The sequence below is a fragment of the Ammodytes marinus genome, assembly GCF_949987685.1.
Source record: "Ammodytes marinus genome assembly, chromosome: 5".
Classification (NCBI taxonomy): domain Eukaryota; kingdom Metazoa; phylum Chordata; class Actinopteri; order Uranoscopiformes; family Ammodytidae; genus Ammodytes; species Ammodytes marinus.
The window spans coordinates 18,934,776-18,952,764 of NC_137234.1; the positions used below are offsets into that span (position 1 = coordinate 18,934,776).

Genomic DNA, 17,989 nt, shown 5'->3' on the forward strand with positions numbered 1-17,989 from the left:
CCCCTACTACGAAACAAACTCAAGAGCGGCCTGAAACGGCAGACTCCATTTTCGGGTAGTCGGACCGGTGTGTCCTGGCCTTTAGCCATATCACCCCTAACACTCACAGAGCCTGAAGCTGTGGGGATTCACACTGTCACTGAAATAACAACATCCTCCATATCTCTGATGTGGACCGAACCAAAGTGAAATAGATCCTTCTATAGCATACAATGGACTGATGGAACAAGTAACGGGAAATTCAATGTAACTAAAACAAAAACTAATGTGACGGAGTTGACTGCCGTAGTGCAGTACAATTTCACTGTCATAGCCTGGCTCCGCCCGCCCGCCTACTTCCGGCCAAATTTCATTTTCCCTTCAGTAGTCAGTCTGGCCCTGCGTTCCAATACCCGTTCAACATGCCCTCGTTCACTTTCCCTAGGCACTTGCCCTCGGGGGAATCCCCGCCGTCATCTTAAGTGTCGTTCCAATTGTCTGGAAACTGAAGTGAACTTCGTGATATAGACCCTCGGAGGGCTGAGTGATCAAGTGAACATCCATGGTCACTCCGAGGTGGATATCACCCACAGTGCATTGCAGTTCGTCTTCTTCTTCTTCTCCTTTTATTTTCCGTTAGACTGTATGCTTTTAGGGACATCGCGGCCACCCGCAGGACAAATATATATATATATAAATATATTCCAAAACGCCTCAATTAGGCTATCCTATTTCCATACGAACAATCCAGTGAATGTATTGCAGTTTACACATTGCTGCTATAACACAGATGGCTGCCAATTAGAGGACTATTTAAAACAAATGTTTTTGGTTGAAACTAACATAAATAAGAAAATATGTCGGAGCAAACAATTTACATGTGTAAGTAACAATATCTTGATAATCTGAGTTACCGTATCGAAATTCAATGTTTGTTATGCTATGGAAATGGATTTCTGCAACATAGGCTACCTTAGCAGAATGTTATAATTCTGTATTATTTGCATTCAGATTTACCTATGTAACTGACGGTCCATTGCGACTACAAGGGCAAGTGGGCAAGTGGGTTCCATTTAAATCCTCCGCTCCTCCCCCGCCCAGTCTCCCTCCGCTCTCCAAGTTCCCTCCGTGCAACGTATGCTGTTACGTCATACCAAGGGCTAAGGGTAAATGAACGAGGGGAAGTGCAACTACTATTGGAATGCAGCTTGGGTGTACAGTGCATTTCCCAGCTTTAGCCGGAGAATCTACAGTCGTCCAATCAGCGAACAGAGCGAGTGGCTGAGAACGATGACGTCGAAGTCGCGCTCCAGTTTCAGTTGAATGCTGCGTTCCTTTATACTCGGAAGAAGGAGATTTCCGACTTGGTAGTTCCGAGTTCCGACTCGTCTGTGTTCCAGTGCATCTGCTCGCGAAAGTATGGACGCCTACAACCTTTCTCATCCAAATAACTAAACGTTAGGCTCTAGCAAGTTACCGTTGCCAGGTACCGGTAGATTCATAGACTATGTAGTGAAGTTGGAAATTTCCGAGTTCCCTTCCCTGTCCAACTGGAACGCACCGTCAAAAGCCGGCTCATGACACACGTGACGACCAAACGTGATGCGATTGGTTGGCTAATCCAGAGTGGCACTGGGCAGATCCAATAGTTTTAAACTTCGACAGACACCCGCCTCCAAGTGAGTGAACGTTTGCCAGCACTTCCAGACCTTCTGTACAAATGAAATGAAGTACGATGGTCTGGTTGGACCAGGCTAGTGGGTAGGGATAACAAAACAGAAAGTGAAATGGCTGTGATTTCTCGATACACAAGTCGGATGGTGAATTATAGCTGTTAAATATGGTTTATACTACCAGGAGGTCCGTTCAGGACACCTGTTGTGTGATCATTTCAACTTTTACCACAGAGCATTACTGTTTGTTCTGCATCTTTGAACCAGATGTATCTTTATGTTTCTTTCCTCTCACCTCCCCTTCATGACCAGGTAAAATTGGACATCCCATATGTCCACAGACACCTCCTTAATTTCTCTGAGCTGTTCACATGTTGATTGTCTTCCCCTCATTTTGTGTTTTTTCTGCATTTGCAGAACCTGCTGTGGTGAGGAATCTTAATGTCACTAAGGTCACTACATCGTCTGTGTCTCTGGAGTGGTCTATACCCAACGGCTCTGCTACCTCTTACACAGTTGAGTGGACTGATGGAAACGCCACAACTACCACTACAAACTTTACTATTAATGATTTAGTCCCTGGAGTCCAGTACAACATTACAGTGGCTGCCGTTGCAGGAGAGTCCTCAAACAGAGGAGAAACAACCTTAAGGACTACCTTCACAAGTAAGTCCATACTTAGTTTTAGGAAATCCCATCTGTCATGATAATCTAAGGCTAAAATTAAATAAGCAATACATAGGAAAAACTTAATAAATACAGTATAGAGCCAAGAAGGCCTAAGAATACCTCATTTCACCTCCAGGATAGCTGGAGTCCATATTTTTTAATTATTAAATATACATTGAATAATTGCTTTTTACATTAGTTTTATAACTGTTTTTTACTTATTTTTCTAATAATTTTTGAGTCATTTTCTGTTCATCCACCAATCTTCACTTGAACCAAACCCATTTATTTATGGTTAATATACCTTCGACAATAGCTTAATAGGAAGACCAATAATAACATTGATGTTCATAAAAGGCTGTTTAAAACAGAAGAAGCCTACTAACAAACATATATGATGCATTTAGAGCTTCAAAAATTAGTTAAAAAGTAAAAGTAAAATAATGTATCTTAAATAGTATTGAGTATGGATTGCTTATATATTCGGTTCAGGTTTATGTTTTTAATTCAATAAAAAGGCATTACAGAGAATAGATGTGCTTTATTGTCATTATGCAATTTAAAAATTTGATACATCATGATTGGGTTGTGTGTTTGTTTTTAACAAAATAATGACAAGAGGAGCAAACTATATTTTACTTACTTTGTTGTACAGGGCCTGAGAAGCCTGGGAACATTATGATTACAAACAGAGGAACTGATAACCTGAACATCAGCTGGATATTGCCAAAGGGGAGAGTTGATCACTATTTAGTGACTATCTCCAATGAGGACCTGATGTTTTTGAATACCCAGAACACCACAGTCACCACAGCCCACTTTACTGATTTAAATCCGGGGAGAATCTTTAATATCACAGTGACGGCTGTCGTTGGAGACTTCAATGACATGTCTGACCAGTCTTCGTTTGCCACAAGTAAGTTCAACATCCCAACCATTCTATTATTGTTTTCAGATTCTGTGCAGTTTAATGTAAATGTGGGATATGTTGTGGAAACACCATGTTACTAAATGCTCTTTAGCAGCTGTAGTCTGTGTTTGAACTTTCCACATACATGTTAGCCTGTCCTCAGAATAAGATCAGTCATAATGAGTGTTTGAAAGTTTCTATTTATTAAAATATTTTGTAAGTTACTTTTCACATAGACACATATAAAGTTAATAAGCGTGTGTGAACCTGTACCTGTTTCTTATACATTTTAGTTCCCACACCTCCTGGTTTCATCATCTTCAGTCGGACGAAAAACTCTTCTCTCTATCTGGAGTGGGCGACTCCTGCTAAGATGGAAGATGCTCCACACATTACCTACAATATTACCTACCAGACTGACAATGGCGCATTGCAAAGTCTCAACGCCTCAGTCAATAACACAGAGCTGTCCATGCTTTCCTCTGGGACATCCTACAGTATAACCGTAGAAACAGTTGGACCTGAATATCTGACCAGCTCTAACGTCAGTACTTCTGCTTTCACATGTAAGTCATTGAAGAAGAACATAGAGAACATACAAGTGTCTCTATTTATTGGAGTGATCATAATTGTACTTTTGTTTGCACCTAAGAAAAACAGGATATTACCTAAAATGTACTATACATGTATCACATGTGAAGGAAATCTCCTCTCATTTATTGACTTTTTAATTAACATTTCCCTTGTTTCTAATTTTTCTAGTGCCCAACCCTGTTTCGGACATTATAGCCAGCCCTAAATCCAACACCTCCATAGAAGTGAAATGGTCTTACCCACAGGGAAAACAGCTGTATTACAGATACTTAGTTCAAACCTACAAAGACACGGGAGAACCACTTAACACAACAGTCAACAGCAACATCACTGACGTGTTAAACCTTGAGCCAGGAACTAGATACAATATCAGCGTCAGGACCATAGCGGCACCAGGAAGTGAATCAACGGACGAACATACATTCAGTTACACAAGTAAGACCTTTCATTTAAATACCGTCAAACTGCTGAAGCTTAAAAGGATTCTGAATAATCATAACGTTAAAATATCCCATACATTGGAAAAATGGAAAATACTCTTTTCTACCTAAACACCAGTAATCTACATAATTACATAACCCTTTGCTGTATTTGCTTCAGTGCCCGAAGCGGTGACCAATCTCAAAGTGGTGAATGTGACGACAACGGCCATACAATTGATGTGGCAGAGACAAAGTGATCATAAGCCATCCTACTCATACCTGGTGGTAGCGCTCCAGGGTGCCAAGGAGGTTCAGAATAATTCATCCGAGACTGAGACCTACACCTTCTCTGATCTGACCCCTGGAAATGCATACACCTTCCGCGTATTTACAGTTGTAGAAGGAGTCAAGTCCACAGCGGAAGATACATTTAGTTACACAAGTACGTTGTTCAAGCTTCTGAAATATTTTTTCTATTCAATACATTATTATTATACACATAAAGGGGGTACATCAGGAATGGGGGACTTGCAAAAGTCAAATATATATATATATATTAATATATATATATATAGAAAGAAGGGAAAGGTCAAAATCCATGCAACAGAGGAAGACATAATAGCTTTAGTTTCTTGTACTTGTATGTGGTTATTTTCTTTAAACTATGGAAAGATTTCCCCAGAGCAATATAAGACAACTTACAACTGTTTTCATGAGCAGACTCTTCACTTTAATTCCTGCAAATAGTCTCATAAAAGAAGAAAAATCTCAGTTTCAGGTCTTTACAATATCAAAAAAGGCCTCTATCCACCCTTAAACGTTATTCAAACCCAAGTCTAATTGGAAGACAGAACAGAATATCTCTAAGGGTGTGAGGTGATACTATTCTTTTCCGCAAGTTTATGTTATGGCTCCCTTCTTGAAAATAACTAATTATAGAGAAAATCAGAGGTTTGGGAAACACATTGTAGATCATATTAAACATTATATTATATTTAATTATATTATATTTACAATGTAATTATTTTATTATTATTTTTACAGGGCCTGAAGCAGTCCCCGACATCATAGCCATAGGAAGCACAACAACCTTAGCAGTGAGCTGGACATCACCAGTTGGGCAGGTGCTATCCTATACGGTCCTGCTGAACAGAGACGGGCAGTTGGTGGGAAATCAAACGGATCTGAGCAACAACACTTTAAACACCCAGTTCACAGGCCTGAAACCAGGAGTGCTTTACTGTTCGACGGTGGTCACTAAAAGTGGAACTTTTGAGAATAACAGTTCATGTGTTTACAACGCAACTTGTAAGTAACACAACAATGTTATAAACCAGTATGCACTATATATGCACAATGTGTATGGTTCTTGAATTGGGCACTAATGAAACGGTTTTCCTTTTGCTGTTCAGTTCCCAACCCTCCTGGTCCCATCATGGTGGATTCTCAGAATGTGGATTCCATCAACTTTACCTGGCCCTTTCCAGAGGACATGGATAATATTGAGTACAATTTCAGTGTAAACAGAGTCAGCCTGATTGAAAACAACTGGTTCCTCCTGGAAAATCTTACATCTGGAAACCTCTACTGTATCTCTGTTGCTACTGTAGGTGTGAGGAACTATCAGAGCACACCAGTGACAACATGCAACTACACCAGTGAGTGTGACTAACACACACCTGATGAAACCAAACTGTGGATGTTCTCAGCTATATTTCAGGGGTTTTCTAGAAAGTTTTTATTTTCCTGAAGTTTGTCTTTCTTCATTTCAGTCTTGTCAGTTTTTAGTCCAGGTTTAATGTTTTTATTTTATTTTTAAATATATGTAATCTGTTTACAAATATGGTGTTTGTTAATCATTTTAGCTTTTAGTTAATTTTTATTATTATTATCACAATATAATAACAGAAACAGGTTCCAAATAAATATTTCATTCATGTTTTCATAGAATAGTATGGTTAAAAAAAAAGTAAGACTGTATACATATTGTATATTTGCACACTATTTGATATGAACATTAAGTTAAAATGTTACATGAGTTGAATTTTCCCTTCCAAAGCACTTAATACTGTCATATTGAACACATAGCCTACCTGTCCTCTGTATCCACGGTATGTCTCATTTTCTCAGGGCCACATTCCGTGACCGATCTGAGACAGACAGAGATCACCACAAATGCAGTGACCTTGGTGTGGGAACAGCGGGAAAGCAGACCTAACTACACATATGTGGTGCAGGCCTCCAGTGTCTTTCTATCCGAAGCAGTCTTTAACACCACAGTGAACGTTACTGGACTTCTCCCTGGGAGTAACTACAGCTTCACTGTCACCACACAGACAGCAGATGGCACTCTAGCAGCTCCTGTGACAGTGTCCTACTTCACACGTATGTTTATATCCTGACCACAATATAGCTTCTACACCACAAAAGAATCAAAATGAATATCAAGCTAAATGAGCAAAGCAACCAAAGTAACAAACAATTGAACATGTTCAGTTTGTCATTTTTCCTTTGAGTTGTTGCTGTCTCTCTGTAGACTTTGTTCTGAGGGGAGTGCTGCTTATTTGTTAGATTGACATAATATCAAAGAAGAAGTTTATATGTAAATGCTTTCTGCTGTGTTTGTAGGTCCAAATAGTGTTATTTCGTTGGGGGCTGAAACCTTGAACACTACTGATGTACTCCTAAGTTGGAATTTGATTCCAGAGGAGCAAAACAATACATACCGGGTAGAGACTGCAGGCTGTGGCTCCAAAAACGAAACCATGGTAAGCAAATCCACACAGATCTCAGAGCTCACCCCAGGAACCAGATGCACCTTCTGTGTTTACGCCCGGGCAGGAGATGGCATCGAAGGAGAACCAAACTGCACCTCTCAGTACACTAGTAAGACTCCATGCTGCCATTTCTGTTTCTTTATTTCAAAAAGTCAACGTGGTTGATCAGTTTTAACCCTTCCTCCTCCACACATTAACAGAGCCCGAGAAGGTGCATCCCAGTATCTTCAACCAGGGCTCCAATAGTTCTATCCTGGTGTCATGGACCAAACCTCCTGGGGGAGTGGAGTCTTATAAGGTTTACCTAAACAGCAATTTTCAAGATTTAAATCAAACGGAACAGGACTTTCTGTTTGAGAACCTTTTTGCTGGAAGGCTTTACACTGCCATGGTAACCACATTTAGTGGGCCCTTCAATGCATCGTCAGCTCCCATCACTAATGCAACTTGTAAGTATTTGTTTCCTTTATTCACTCATTTTAAAGTTGTATATACAGTGGTTCAAAGCTCATGTATCCAACATGTGTTTTTGTACATTTTTTCCAACAACTCATTACAAATACTGTATCCATCATTGGGGCGATTTTTCAATCAGCACATAAGAAAATGTCAGCCGTTATTGATTGGCAAAGTAAATGCTAAGGTTTAAATTGATATATAGTGATATTTCATCAATCACTACATGACTGGTGAAATATATTTCACTGACGGCTACACTGGGTTTTGGAAGAATGTAATGGACAAACAGAAAGACATTGATCCAGTTACTAAAACGGTATGGGAAGCTTTGAAAAAAAGGACTGCAGTTATGTGAAATCTTTGTGTTTAATATGTTACTGAAGACACGCAATACTATCAATGTGGACCTTTAAGCATTGATATTTTAGTGAGCAAATAGTGATTTTTTTAGGATAATATTTGCTTGTTAATGTTCACATTCTGCAATTCCACCCAATTACCCAGTCCCTAATCCTCCTGGGCCGATTGAGATCCTGACCAAGAAGACCACCTCCATTGCAATCAAGTGGCAGGAAGCTCCTCTGATGACCAATGCATCATTCCACTACCAGTTGACTTACATTCCATCCCAGGATGGCGGATATGTGAATGCCACCAACACCAGTCATACTTTTGATTCCTTGCTTTCTGGGACTCCCTACAACATCTCTGTGGCAACAGTGGGTGTCATGGGTTTTAAGAGTGAGGAGGTTCAGATTCACATGGTCACCACAAGTAAGGGGCTTTATTTCTGTATCGGAGCAATTATGTGCACTTTCCTCTTTCACCGTTGCTGTCTACTAGCATTGACATCTCTCAAATCTCTATCAAACAATCAGGACCGTTCAGTGTGAAGTCTCTCAATGCATCTACAGAAGAGGAGAACATCACCTTCAGGTGGCACGAACCTGAAAAATACAAGGAAGGCTATCGTTACAATTTGACGTTACAAGATGAGCCAGTCAGTACCATCACAGAGAAACTGGAGTATAATATAGATGGGCTGGTTCCTGGCAGACGCTACAACTTGAGTGTCACTACAGAGACCTCCGATGGAACACAGGGTGATCCAAGATGGATTTCCAGCTGCACAAGTATGGTCATAACAAATTCAGTCATTTAATAAATACATCATTATTCATTATTATTTAGTATAAAGTGATTTGAACTAACCAAAAAGTGAAGCCTTTGTACTAAGCTATTGTTTTTTAGGTAATGGGAAGGAAGTCACACACAAACAATTATACCCCAATACACTGAGAAAAATGTTTTCTTTTATATAAATGAATCATGGACTCTTGTGTTATTTTTGATGCTGCAGATGCAAGCCCAGTGAAGAACTTCCAATGCAAAAGTCCAAACAAACCAAACGCAGAAGTCCTCCTGTCCTGGTCCGCTCCTGCTGGCTATAACTCTGGCTTCAAGACCATTGTAGACTATGACCAGATCATCACCTTGACAAACAACACCAATCAAACTGTGTCCAGCCTTCGTCACCATACTGAATACATCCTGACTGTAGTGACTCTGGGCTGTGGGAAAGAAAGCACTCCTGTGACACTCAGCTGTCGGACAGGCATTACAAGTAGGATATTACCTTTTCTGGATATGATAATTGATAATTACACAACTGCGTACACTAAACACATATTTAAGTACAAGTTTTCATAAGGAAATGTACGGATCGCTTTCACGTGGCTGTTGCTAATGGGAACCTTTTTGTAGATCAATGCTCAAAGATGTCCTGTAATGTCATTTAACTCACATACTGGTCCTTGATTGGTCTGTAGTTCACCCAATTCTCAGGTACATAGAGAGCAGGTTGCCTTCTGTTGTCTCTTCAGCTTGGCATGATGACATTCTCTATCAAATGTAGAAACTGATATACTTGCAGAAGAGTTTAGTTTAAACTTCAAACTTTCATATGCGTTTTTTATATTATTATTATTATTATTATTATTATTATTATTATTATTATTATTATTATTATTATTATTATTATTTTCCCCCAACCATTATTATTATTATTATTATTATTATTATTATTATTATTATTATTATTATTATTATTATTATTATTATTATTATTATTGGAGAAAAATCTTATCTTTGCACTTTTATTTTTCAGACCCACCCGTGCCAGTGGACCATGATTATGTGAATCTGACTGAAAGGGAATACACCACGTTCTCCGTTCTGATTGAACCCGGGCTACTGAACAACACCAATGGACCAATCACACATGTTGGGGTGCTGGGGCCTGTTTCAGGTAGCTGGTTTTACATACTCTGGGTTTAACCCTGCGCTCTGAGTTGGTAAACTCAGAGCGCAGGGTTGATAAGCAACTCTGGGTTTTCGGTTTCAGAACAGTGGATCAGCGTTGGGTTAATCAACTCTGAGCGTGTTCACTCTGGGTGGAGCGTGTGCATAAAAGCCATCGTCAATGGATCGCTGATAACATGATTCACCATGGAAACAGAAGAAACAAATGATTGATCCTCCCACTTCTCCACTTCTCAAAAAAGAAAAAAAGAAATCTCCGCTCCTCCCACTAGAGTTAGAAATATTAACGAATGAGCTTATGGTAGCCTATGGAGAAGAATTAACGGGATATTGTCTCATAACTCTGATCTAATCTCCTCGGCAATTCAGAAAAAAAAACAGCAAACATTTTTTGTCAAGAGAATAATTTCGCTTCCGTATGAGAAGCCATAGTCTATTTTAAAAAGTTACGCATATCAGCTGTAAAGTAATAAAGCTGGCGCGGCACAGCATTGCTGCTGACAGTGTTTTATATTTGCTGTATAATATGTTGGCAAGCTATAGTCTAATAGCCTACTGTGCAGCAAACAGAACAGACTGTCGCTTCTTTTAAATGGGGAGTGAAAGACATTAACGTCAAGACACATTAGGTGACAGTTTCCATTGAAGAGCCTGATTGATTTATTACCAGATCCATTTTCCTCAAGTGATCACAGTTTACATTATTATATCATTTTTATATTCATATTAGGCTATTTAACGAGGCTCGTCTGTGACTTTAGGATCGCAGAAGTGAACTGTAACGATCGCGTGCAGCCGCAGCGTTACGTTAATCCACCTGACATAAATCTGTTCAGTGACACAGACGTTAAAAAACATACAATACAAATAGGTTTATTAATCTGAATGTAGAGCATGTCACGATGTGTAAGGTGGCCGCCTATATGAACGGACCGAGGGCTGAGAACAAGGCTACTGATCAGATAAATGATCGGTCAAACGTAAAATCATCAGGAAATGATAAAAACATCCCGATGGAGATTTCTATAGAGTGATTTTGCTTCAAACTGTACAGGGACGCGTGTGACAGTGACACTCTTTCTTCAGTCGGAGCTGCAGCGTAAAGTGAAAACAAACTCGGGTAGGTCTAACCACCTACCCAGCAGGTTAGACCCACGGCGTATGTTGCCGCAGTAACTGACTCTCGGTTGCACTGAACCTGCTACCTGAAACGGAAAACCCAGAGTTTCCACCAACTCAGAGCGAACAAACTCTGGGTTGCCTCAAAACCAGCTACCTGAAACAGGCCCCTGGTGTCAAATAACCCTGCTGGTGGGTTTCTCTTGTTTATGTCAGGGATCATTGTTGTTATGTCATGCTATTTTAATCCATTATCCAACCTAGCCTAGTGAAGTATTTCTTACTGTTTCATCATAAATGAATTAGATGCATGACTAGGATGGTTCCAATTAGACTTTTGCTGTATTTCCTGTCCTTCCAGGTAACACTTCTGATTTTAGAAATCACCTGGGGAAAACTTATGAACAGTGGAAGGCAAAGGAAACTACAGTATACCTGGCAACCGTTAGAGAGAATGTCCTCCAGTCACGCAGTGGACAGTCCGGGCTGACCATAGAAGTAGGGGATGAATCCATATGGGAGGGCTACACTAATGGTCCTCTGAGCGCCGGTGAAAAATACCAGTAAGAACAAAAAACATATGGTTTATAAATACCATATAACTGTGCAACAACCGTTTATATACAGTAGTGACGTCTCCTAGAATAATTAATAACAATTAATAAGATTTTCTTCTTAGGTTCTTGCTATATTTTGAAAGATCATTAATACATTAACTGCCAACTCTCATTTCTCATGTGATGTGTTTTTTTTACGTGTGTTATGTTAGACTGTAAATATTGCTTTCTACATTGTCACAGTGTGTTAAAAACTCATTCTATTTGAATAATTGTACTCTAAAAAGTTATGCTTCAGAGGATTTCAGTTATCGTCACATACTTGTAGCACAAAATCCGGTTACTTTTACTAGCTGGTACATTAAGCAGCATTATATTTTATCACATTTTAATAAATTTTTTTACATTTTTGACACTTCAGAGTGAGGTTGTGCTTAACATTTGATTAATCAAAACGTGCCATAGCAAATGTTACAGCATTAGTTATTTAAAGTTATTTAGTGAAAAAGATCATAAACATACACAAAAAAGTGCTTGACTAATTTTTTTTTAAATCCTGCAGATATGCAATTGTGTTGTTCACAAGTCTGAATCTGGAAAACACCTCGCTCGTGGACAGTGAAAGATCTCTGGTCTCAGTAACAATCTCCTATTTTAATGTTGAACTCCTCAAAAACCCAGGTACCACATTCAGTGACAAATAATTTTTTTTATATAATTTATGTGTAATGCTAACACAATAAGAGAGAAAATGCTCATTTGCCTTTTTCTTTGTCTTTCTGTCTGAATCTTCGTCTTGCTTTAGCTGTCGTTGTCGTTGGCATTGCTGTCGGAGCAACCTTGGGTATTTTCCTTGTTCTCTTTGTTATCCTCGTCGGCTTCATTGTGTACTGGAAAAGGTGAGTTATTGTCATGTTGATAACATAACTACTGAATCAATAGTAGAAAACTTTAAACTTACTACTTATGTACTTGTATAGAGTGTCGAACAAGGAATCGTCCGACATCCAGATTCATTCCATGAGGTGAGGAGTTAAATTTTACAATTTTTGCTTATACTTTATTATGCTAAGAATCATATCTATAAATGTGGGTCAACATTGCTTTTTCCTTTTTCTTCTTCCAGGGCCAAAGTGTAAGTATAAATTCTTTAAATTATGTGATCGGATTTATCAAATATTGCACAAGGGACTGAACTGTGCTAAAATCCTGTTACAAAACTCATAACTCTTTTCGTACCTTTGGTGTCCATTTGAGCAGAAGTGTGGCTGTGAGGGTGGAGGACTACGAAGCCTACTACAAGAAGCAGAAAGCAGATTCCAACTGTGGCTTTGCTGAAGAATTTGAGGTGAAACACAAGTTTCAATTCATTATGCAGTTTATTCTTAAAGCTATAGTTTGTAACTTTTTCATTTAAATGAATGTTGGTTGCATTCAAACCATTGCCAAAGAGTTGACTTAAAGTGGATTAAGCCCATCAGCTCCACAAAACTCTCTCTGTATTTCTCAGTATGGCAGTGTTTACAAACTGGTGTCGTTAGTTACTGGAGAATGACATTTCAGTGATCCAATAATGAAGTTGTTAATTTTTTTGTGGTACTGTACATGCACCAGATCTTGGTCTTAGAATGAGCCATACCATCATAAATTACCTTCTCTTCATTTATTTTTTAAAGGATCTGAAAGTTGTTGGCACAGGTCAGGCGAAAACAAATGCTCTGACTGTGGAGAACAAGCCCAAGAACCGCTACAACAACGTGCTTCCCTGTGAGTCATCTGAACAAATCCACCTCTGCGGCTTTCAACAATAACACTCCTCATTCTTCAAACCATATCATCACATACCATACTGCATAGAATAACTCCCTTTATTGTCCCATTTTAAGTCAGACATTATTCAACGCAATAACACAGAATAGACAAACACACTGCAGTTATTACATTTATTTTTTATTATTTCATATCACAAAATAGGGAGCGGTGCTGCAACATTTCATACACATTTTTCATTTTGTGTGCCCTCTGTTCTCACCTCATAGATGACTCCTCTAGGGTGAAACTCTCAATTATCCATGGGAGTCCACATGATGACTACATCAATGCTAACTACATGCCGGTGCGTACCGACACTCTTTTAAAGAATACCTCTTTCTGAGTCATTGCTCCAGTACCAGTAAAAAACGTCCTATACTGCCTACTGGACAACATAACTGCTAATTCTTTTGCTTAATGCCATTTCACCTATTCCACCTTCACCCACATCGATGTTTAAAAACACTTGAGAATATCCTAGAAAAAAACTAAACTGGATGGATGTGTGTGCTCTGTGGACTGGCTGATGTTTTATTTGACAGGGTTACAACTCCAGGAAGGAGTATATAGCAGCTCAGGGTCCTCTGCCCACCACAGTCAGCGAGTTCTGGAGGATGATCTGGGAGAAGAACGTACAGACTCTGGTCATGCTGACACGCTGCAATGAACAGGGACGGGTGAGCGCCAACACAACTAAACAAACAAAACACTATGCAAAACCCCATGTCTTCCCTAGTGTTAGCCAGAGTACGGTTGTGCCTGAACACTTAATATCTCATAATACTTATTCTATCTAGTAAAATGTTCCACGAATGCACTGCCAGATTATCATAATAATTATCATTAATATTGTTGTTTGATTGTTAAAAAAACAAGATCATGGTTGATTTTTAAGAGTAGGGATGGTTTGGATGTTAGTACATTACATGAATTGTTTAATTAATGTTATATTTTGGGGGACTTGATTGGTTCCTTATTCAAATCGAAGAACTATTTACAGAAGATGTTGTATGCCCCGAGAGACAATTTGCTATTTATGATACTTGGCTATGAATTTGACTTTATTTGACTTAAAGTGTGTATTGAAATATTGTACATGGCTAGAAGCTTAAAAAAAAAATCCATTCATAGCCAGAACATTGCTCAAACATTATAAATCTACTGTTCACATAAGTATGCTTAAATTAGTCTTTTTAGATAACAAGTAAAACAAATAGTACAGCGGATTGAAAACTCTGTCCATTAAGCGATTCATATTATCACTATCAATATCTCCATGATCTGAAGGCTGCTAACTGTGCTGTGATTTCAGAGTGTGTGTTCCATCCTAATGCTTGCAGATGAATGGTTCATCAATTATTTAGCTTTCTGCTGCACTCTACGGCTGTGTGTCCCCTGGTGGATGTGGAGCCTTGCTTATTATGAAATAGCTCATGATGAAAATTAAACAACTTGTACCATACAAATGTGTTTTTAAATGTTCTGTAGCTTGAATAAAGAACATTTATGTATTGCAAATATGAATTGTGAATCTAGGCAGTCCGTTTTAACCTGACAAGCTTTCATTTCCAGGTCAAATGTGAGCAATACTGGGACTATGGCACCAAGCACTATGAAAACATCACTGTGACAACAACCTCTGAAATACCACTTGAAGACTGGACCATCAGGGACTTTGACGTCAAAAATGTAAGTGGCAAGATGTGACGTATGCTGAGGAAAGGAAGGTAACAATCCACATTGTTTGTTAGTAAAAGTTAGTTTGGAATACCTGTCCTACAGCCATACCAACTGTATGAGTGTGAGCAAACAACACTCAAGTCAATACTGGGAGTCTGATAAAAACGCCTGTTGAATCTTTGCAACCAGTAAATAATATTTTTAAATACATTTCAATATTTTATTATTTCAGTTTTGTTCTGGAGTTACCTTTTCCTAACCAAGTTGCTACGTGATCTAACTTCAATATTTATGAAAATGTGTTTTTTTTGTCCTTCATTTAACTTAATCATAAAATGCCTTGAGTGTCCGTAGTACGTTTAGAATTTTATGTCAATCAAAACTATTTTGAGTTGGTGTGCATGTTTTTGCCCTTCAGGTGAAAACAGCCGAGACCCGTTCAGTTCGTCACTTCCACTTCACGGCCTGGCCGGATCACGGCGTCCCAGAAACCACAGAGCTCCTCATCAGCTTCAGACATTTGGTCAGAGAACACATGGATCAATACTCCAGACACTCTCCTACTGTGGTCCACTGCAGGTCTGACAGAAAACGCATTTATGGACGCATGCACACACACACACACACACACACACACACACACACACACACACACACACACACACACACACACACACACACACACACACACACACACACACACACACACTTGCCTTTCTTTCTGTAAATGACAAAATCATTAATCTGATACTTGTATTTCTGTCCTCGCTCCCTTTTCTCCACTCAGTGCTGGTGTGGGACGCACAGGTACCTTCATAGCCATTGACCGTTTGATCTTTCAGATTGAAAGGGAAAACATTGTAGACGTGTATGGCATCGTCCATGATCTGCGAATGCACCGGCCCCTCATGGTGCAGACAGAGGTAGGGCGCGGTTACCGTCCCTGCGGGGTTTGGCCACATGTCTTGCACTGTACATTAAAATGATGGCTGTGCTGCAGCTCAGTCGACTTTTGCATTTGATTTCCCCGCAGGACCAGTACGTGTTCTTAAACCAGTGTTCCATGGACATCATCAGATCAAGAACTGGAACCAATGTGGATCTAATCTACCAAAACACCGCTGCACTCTCTATTTACGAGAATGTAGAACTGAAAAAAGGTTTTCCCAAAAACGGGCACCACAATGCATAAACCTGAGAAACTGCTCAGGTCCTCTATTTCCGTTTTCTCTCTCTCTCTCTCTCCCTCTCTCTCCCTCTCTCTCTCTGTACTTCTCTCAAGAAACTGGACGGACATTTGTAAATGAAACCCCTCTGACAGATTGCTCTTTACTTATTTTTCTTTTAAAAACCTGTCATGATTTTGTTAAGAATCCTGTAGCTTTCTTGATTGAACCTTCTATTTTGTTGTATTTATTCTTTGACAGATGAGATGTTGAATATTTGATCACGGAGGGAATTGTATATGGAGATACAAATGTGGACATACAGTAATTACTGACCAAAAATGATTGGATTATATGTCAACTTTCACTTGGATTAATATTATTGCAGATTTTTGTATTTTGCAGATGCTGTTTCTTTGTTACTGTAGGCTATGTAATTTACTGATAATTACAGTTTTTGCTCAGGTAATATGTTGGATGCTGTATAGGTATTATTTTAGACACTTTTGACCGAGAAAAACTTTGGAACTGCTTGTACAAAAAGAAAAAAGCTAGTATGAATACTGTTTGCCTTTTCAAAACCTGTATGCTTTATTACCAATAGGTGGCAATCTTTTGGTTTGAGCTGATAAAGACAAGCAAGGGACTGTTATGATATTAGCTTGTTTCAGGAACCTTAAGATTAAGTTTCTTAATATATTTTATATGAAGTTTGTCACATCATCCAGCCAATTGTTTTTGCACATCTAAAACCAATGTGTGCAATACATTTTGATGAAGGAGTTTTGTTGTTTGCGACTTTTTTACTTGTGTGCACTGTAGCAAATTATGCACTGGATGCGTTTGTCTTTCTACACTGTCCGATTTTTCTAAACTTTGGGGATGTTATTTTTTTATTTCAGTATAGTTGATAACATTTTGACCAATGCTTTGTGAAACAGTTTTAACGTTTGCTTTACACCCACATTTGATTGTTACAAATTTACTTTGATCATTTTTTTGAAGATAAAAGAAATGGGTCTCATTAAATAAGAAAGCTCAGGAACTCAAACAATGAAAACTGTAAATTTGGTGTTAAAAAAAATACCTAATGCACTGGTGTGTGTGTGTGTGTATGTATGTGTTCTGTAAGTCACATCCATTGTTTCTGTTGGCTTAATGTCCTTATCCTCTACATTGTACATTCCTCACAGAAACAACAACGTCATGTCACTTCCTGTGATGTGAAAAACACCAGCTTTTTTCTTTTAGCTTCTAAAAGGGCAGAATTTTCCACGAGGCAGATACAATACGTTTCAGAGAACTGATGTTTGTGGTTAGCCTCTACTGTAGATATTTTTTGAGCGTCAGTTTTATTTTTCACTGTATCATAATGCACTTATGTTTTTATTGAAAACAAGATTAGTCACAATGTTGAGGATTTTTTTTTAAATGCTTTTGAGATGCTTGCTGGTACAATGCAAAAAAATAAATAAAAAGGGCAAGGATGTAATATTTGTATACCTTTTTATCTGTCAACAAAAAAGGATTAAAGATGATGTTACGTTTTAACCCCATATGTGTATTGATATGCAATAAGTGTGTCTCACACTTCTTCTCCAGAACCCAATCGCTCACAGGTTTTTACTTTCACCATGATGTTTTTTTATTACAATCACACTATTTAATAATTTTACAAAATCTGAAAGCTGACGTCACTCAGGATATGCAAGTTTTTGGGGTTGTGTGACATGTTAATTCATCATAAAAAAAAATAAAGAAAACATATCTTTGCATAATCTGTGTGACGGTAAAGACACTGCTGAAATCAGCTGATAAATTCATTACGTAAATAGTTGCTGAATTGCTCC

At 38.6% G+C, this 17,989-nt stretch overlaps 1 protein-coding gene across 1 annotated transcript; it reads left to right on the top strand.

Moving 5' to 3' along the window:
* Positions 1–1,714: 1,714 nt before the first annotated feature.
* LOC307250554 (receptor-type tyrosine-protein phosphatase eta-like) lies at positions 1,715–17,620 on the top strand (the record flags this gene model as incomplete). Its single annotated transcript, XM_080027673.1, has 28 exons — positions 1,715–1,736; positions 2,070–2,318; positions 3,181–3,237; positions 3,525–3,797; positions 3,994–4,260; positions 4,426–4,689; positions 5,292–5,555; positions 5,660–5,905; positions 6,378–6,632; positions 6,876–7,133; positions 7,225–7,473; positions 7,988–8,257; positions 8,362–8,616; positions 8,844–9,107; positions 9,651–9,798; positions 11,091–11,116; positions 11,286–11,487; positions 12,044–12,162; positions 12,287–12,380; positions 12,462–12,506; positions 12,742–12,829; positions 13,158–13,248; positions 13,521–13,597; positions 13,836–13,970; positions 14,866–14,982; positions 15,392–15,552; positions 15,761–15,896; positions 16,007–17,620. The coding sequence occupies 28 exons, from the start codon at positions 1,715–1,717 to the stop codon at positions 16,163–16,165; spliced, it is 4,791 nt and encodes a 1,596-aa protein (XP_079883799.1). The 3' UTR covers positions 16,166–17,620.
* Between the last annotated feature and the right edge of the window lie 369 nt (positions 17,621–17,989).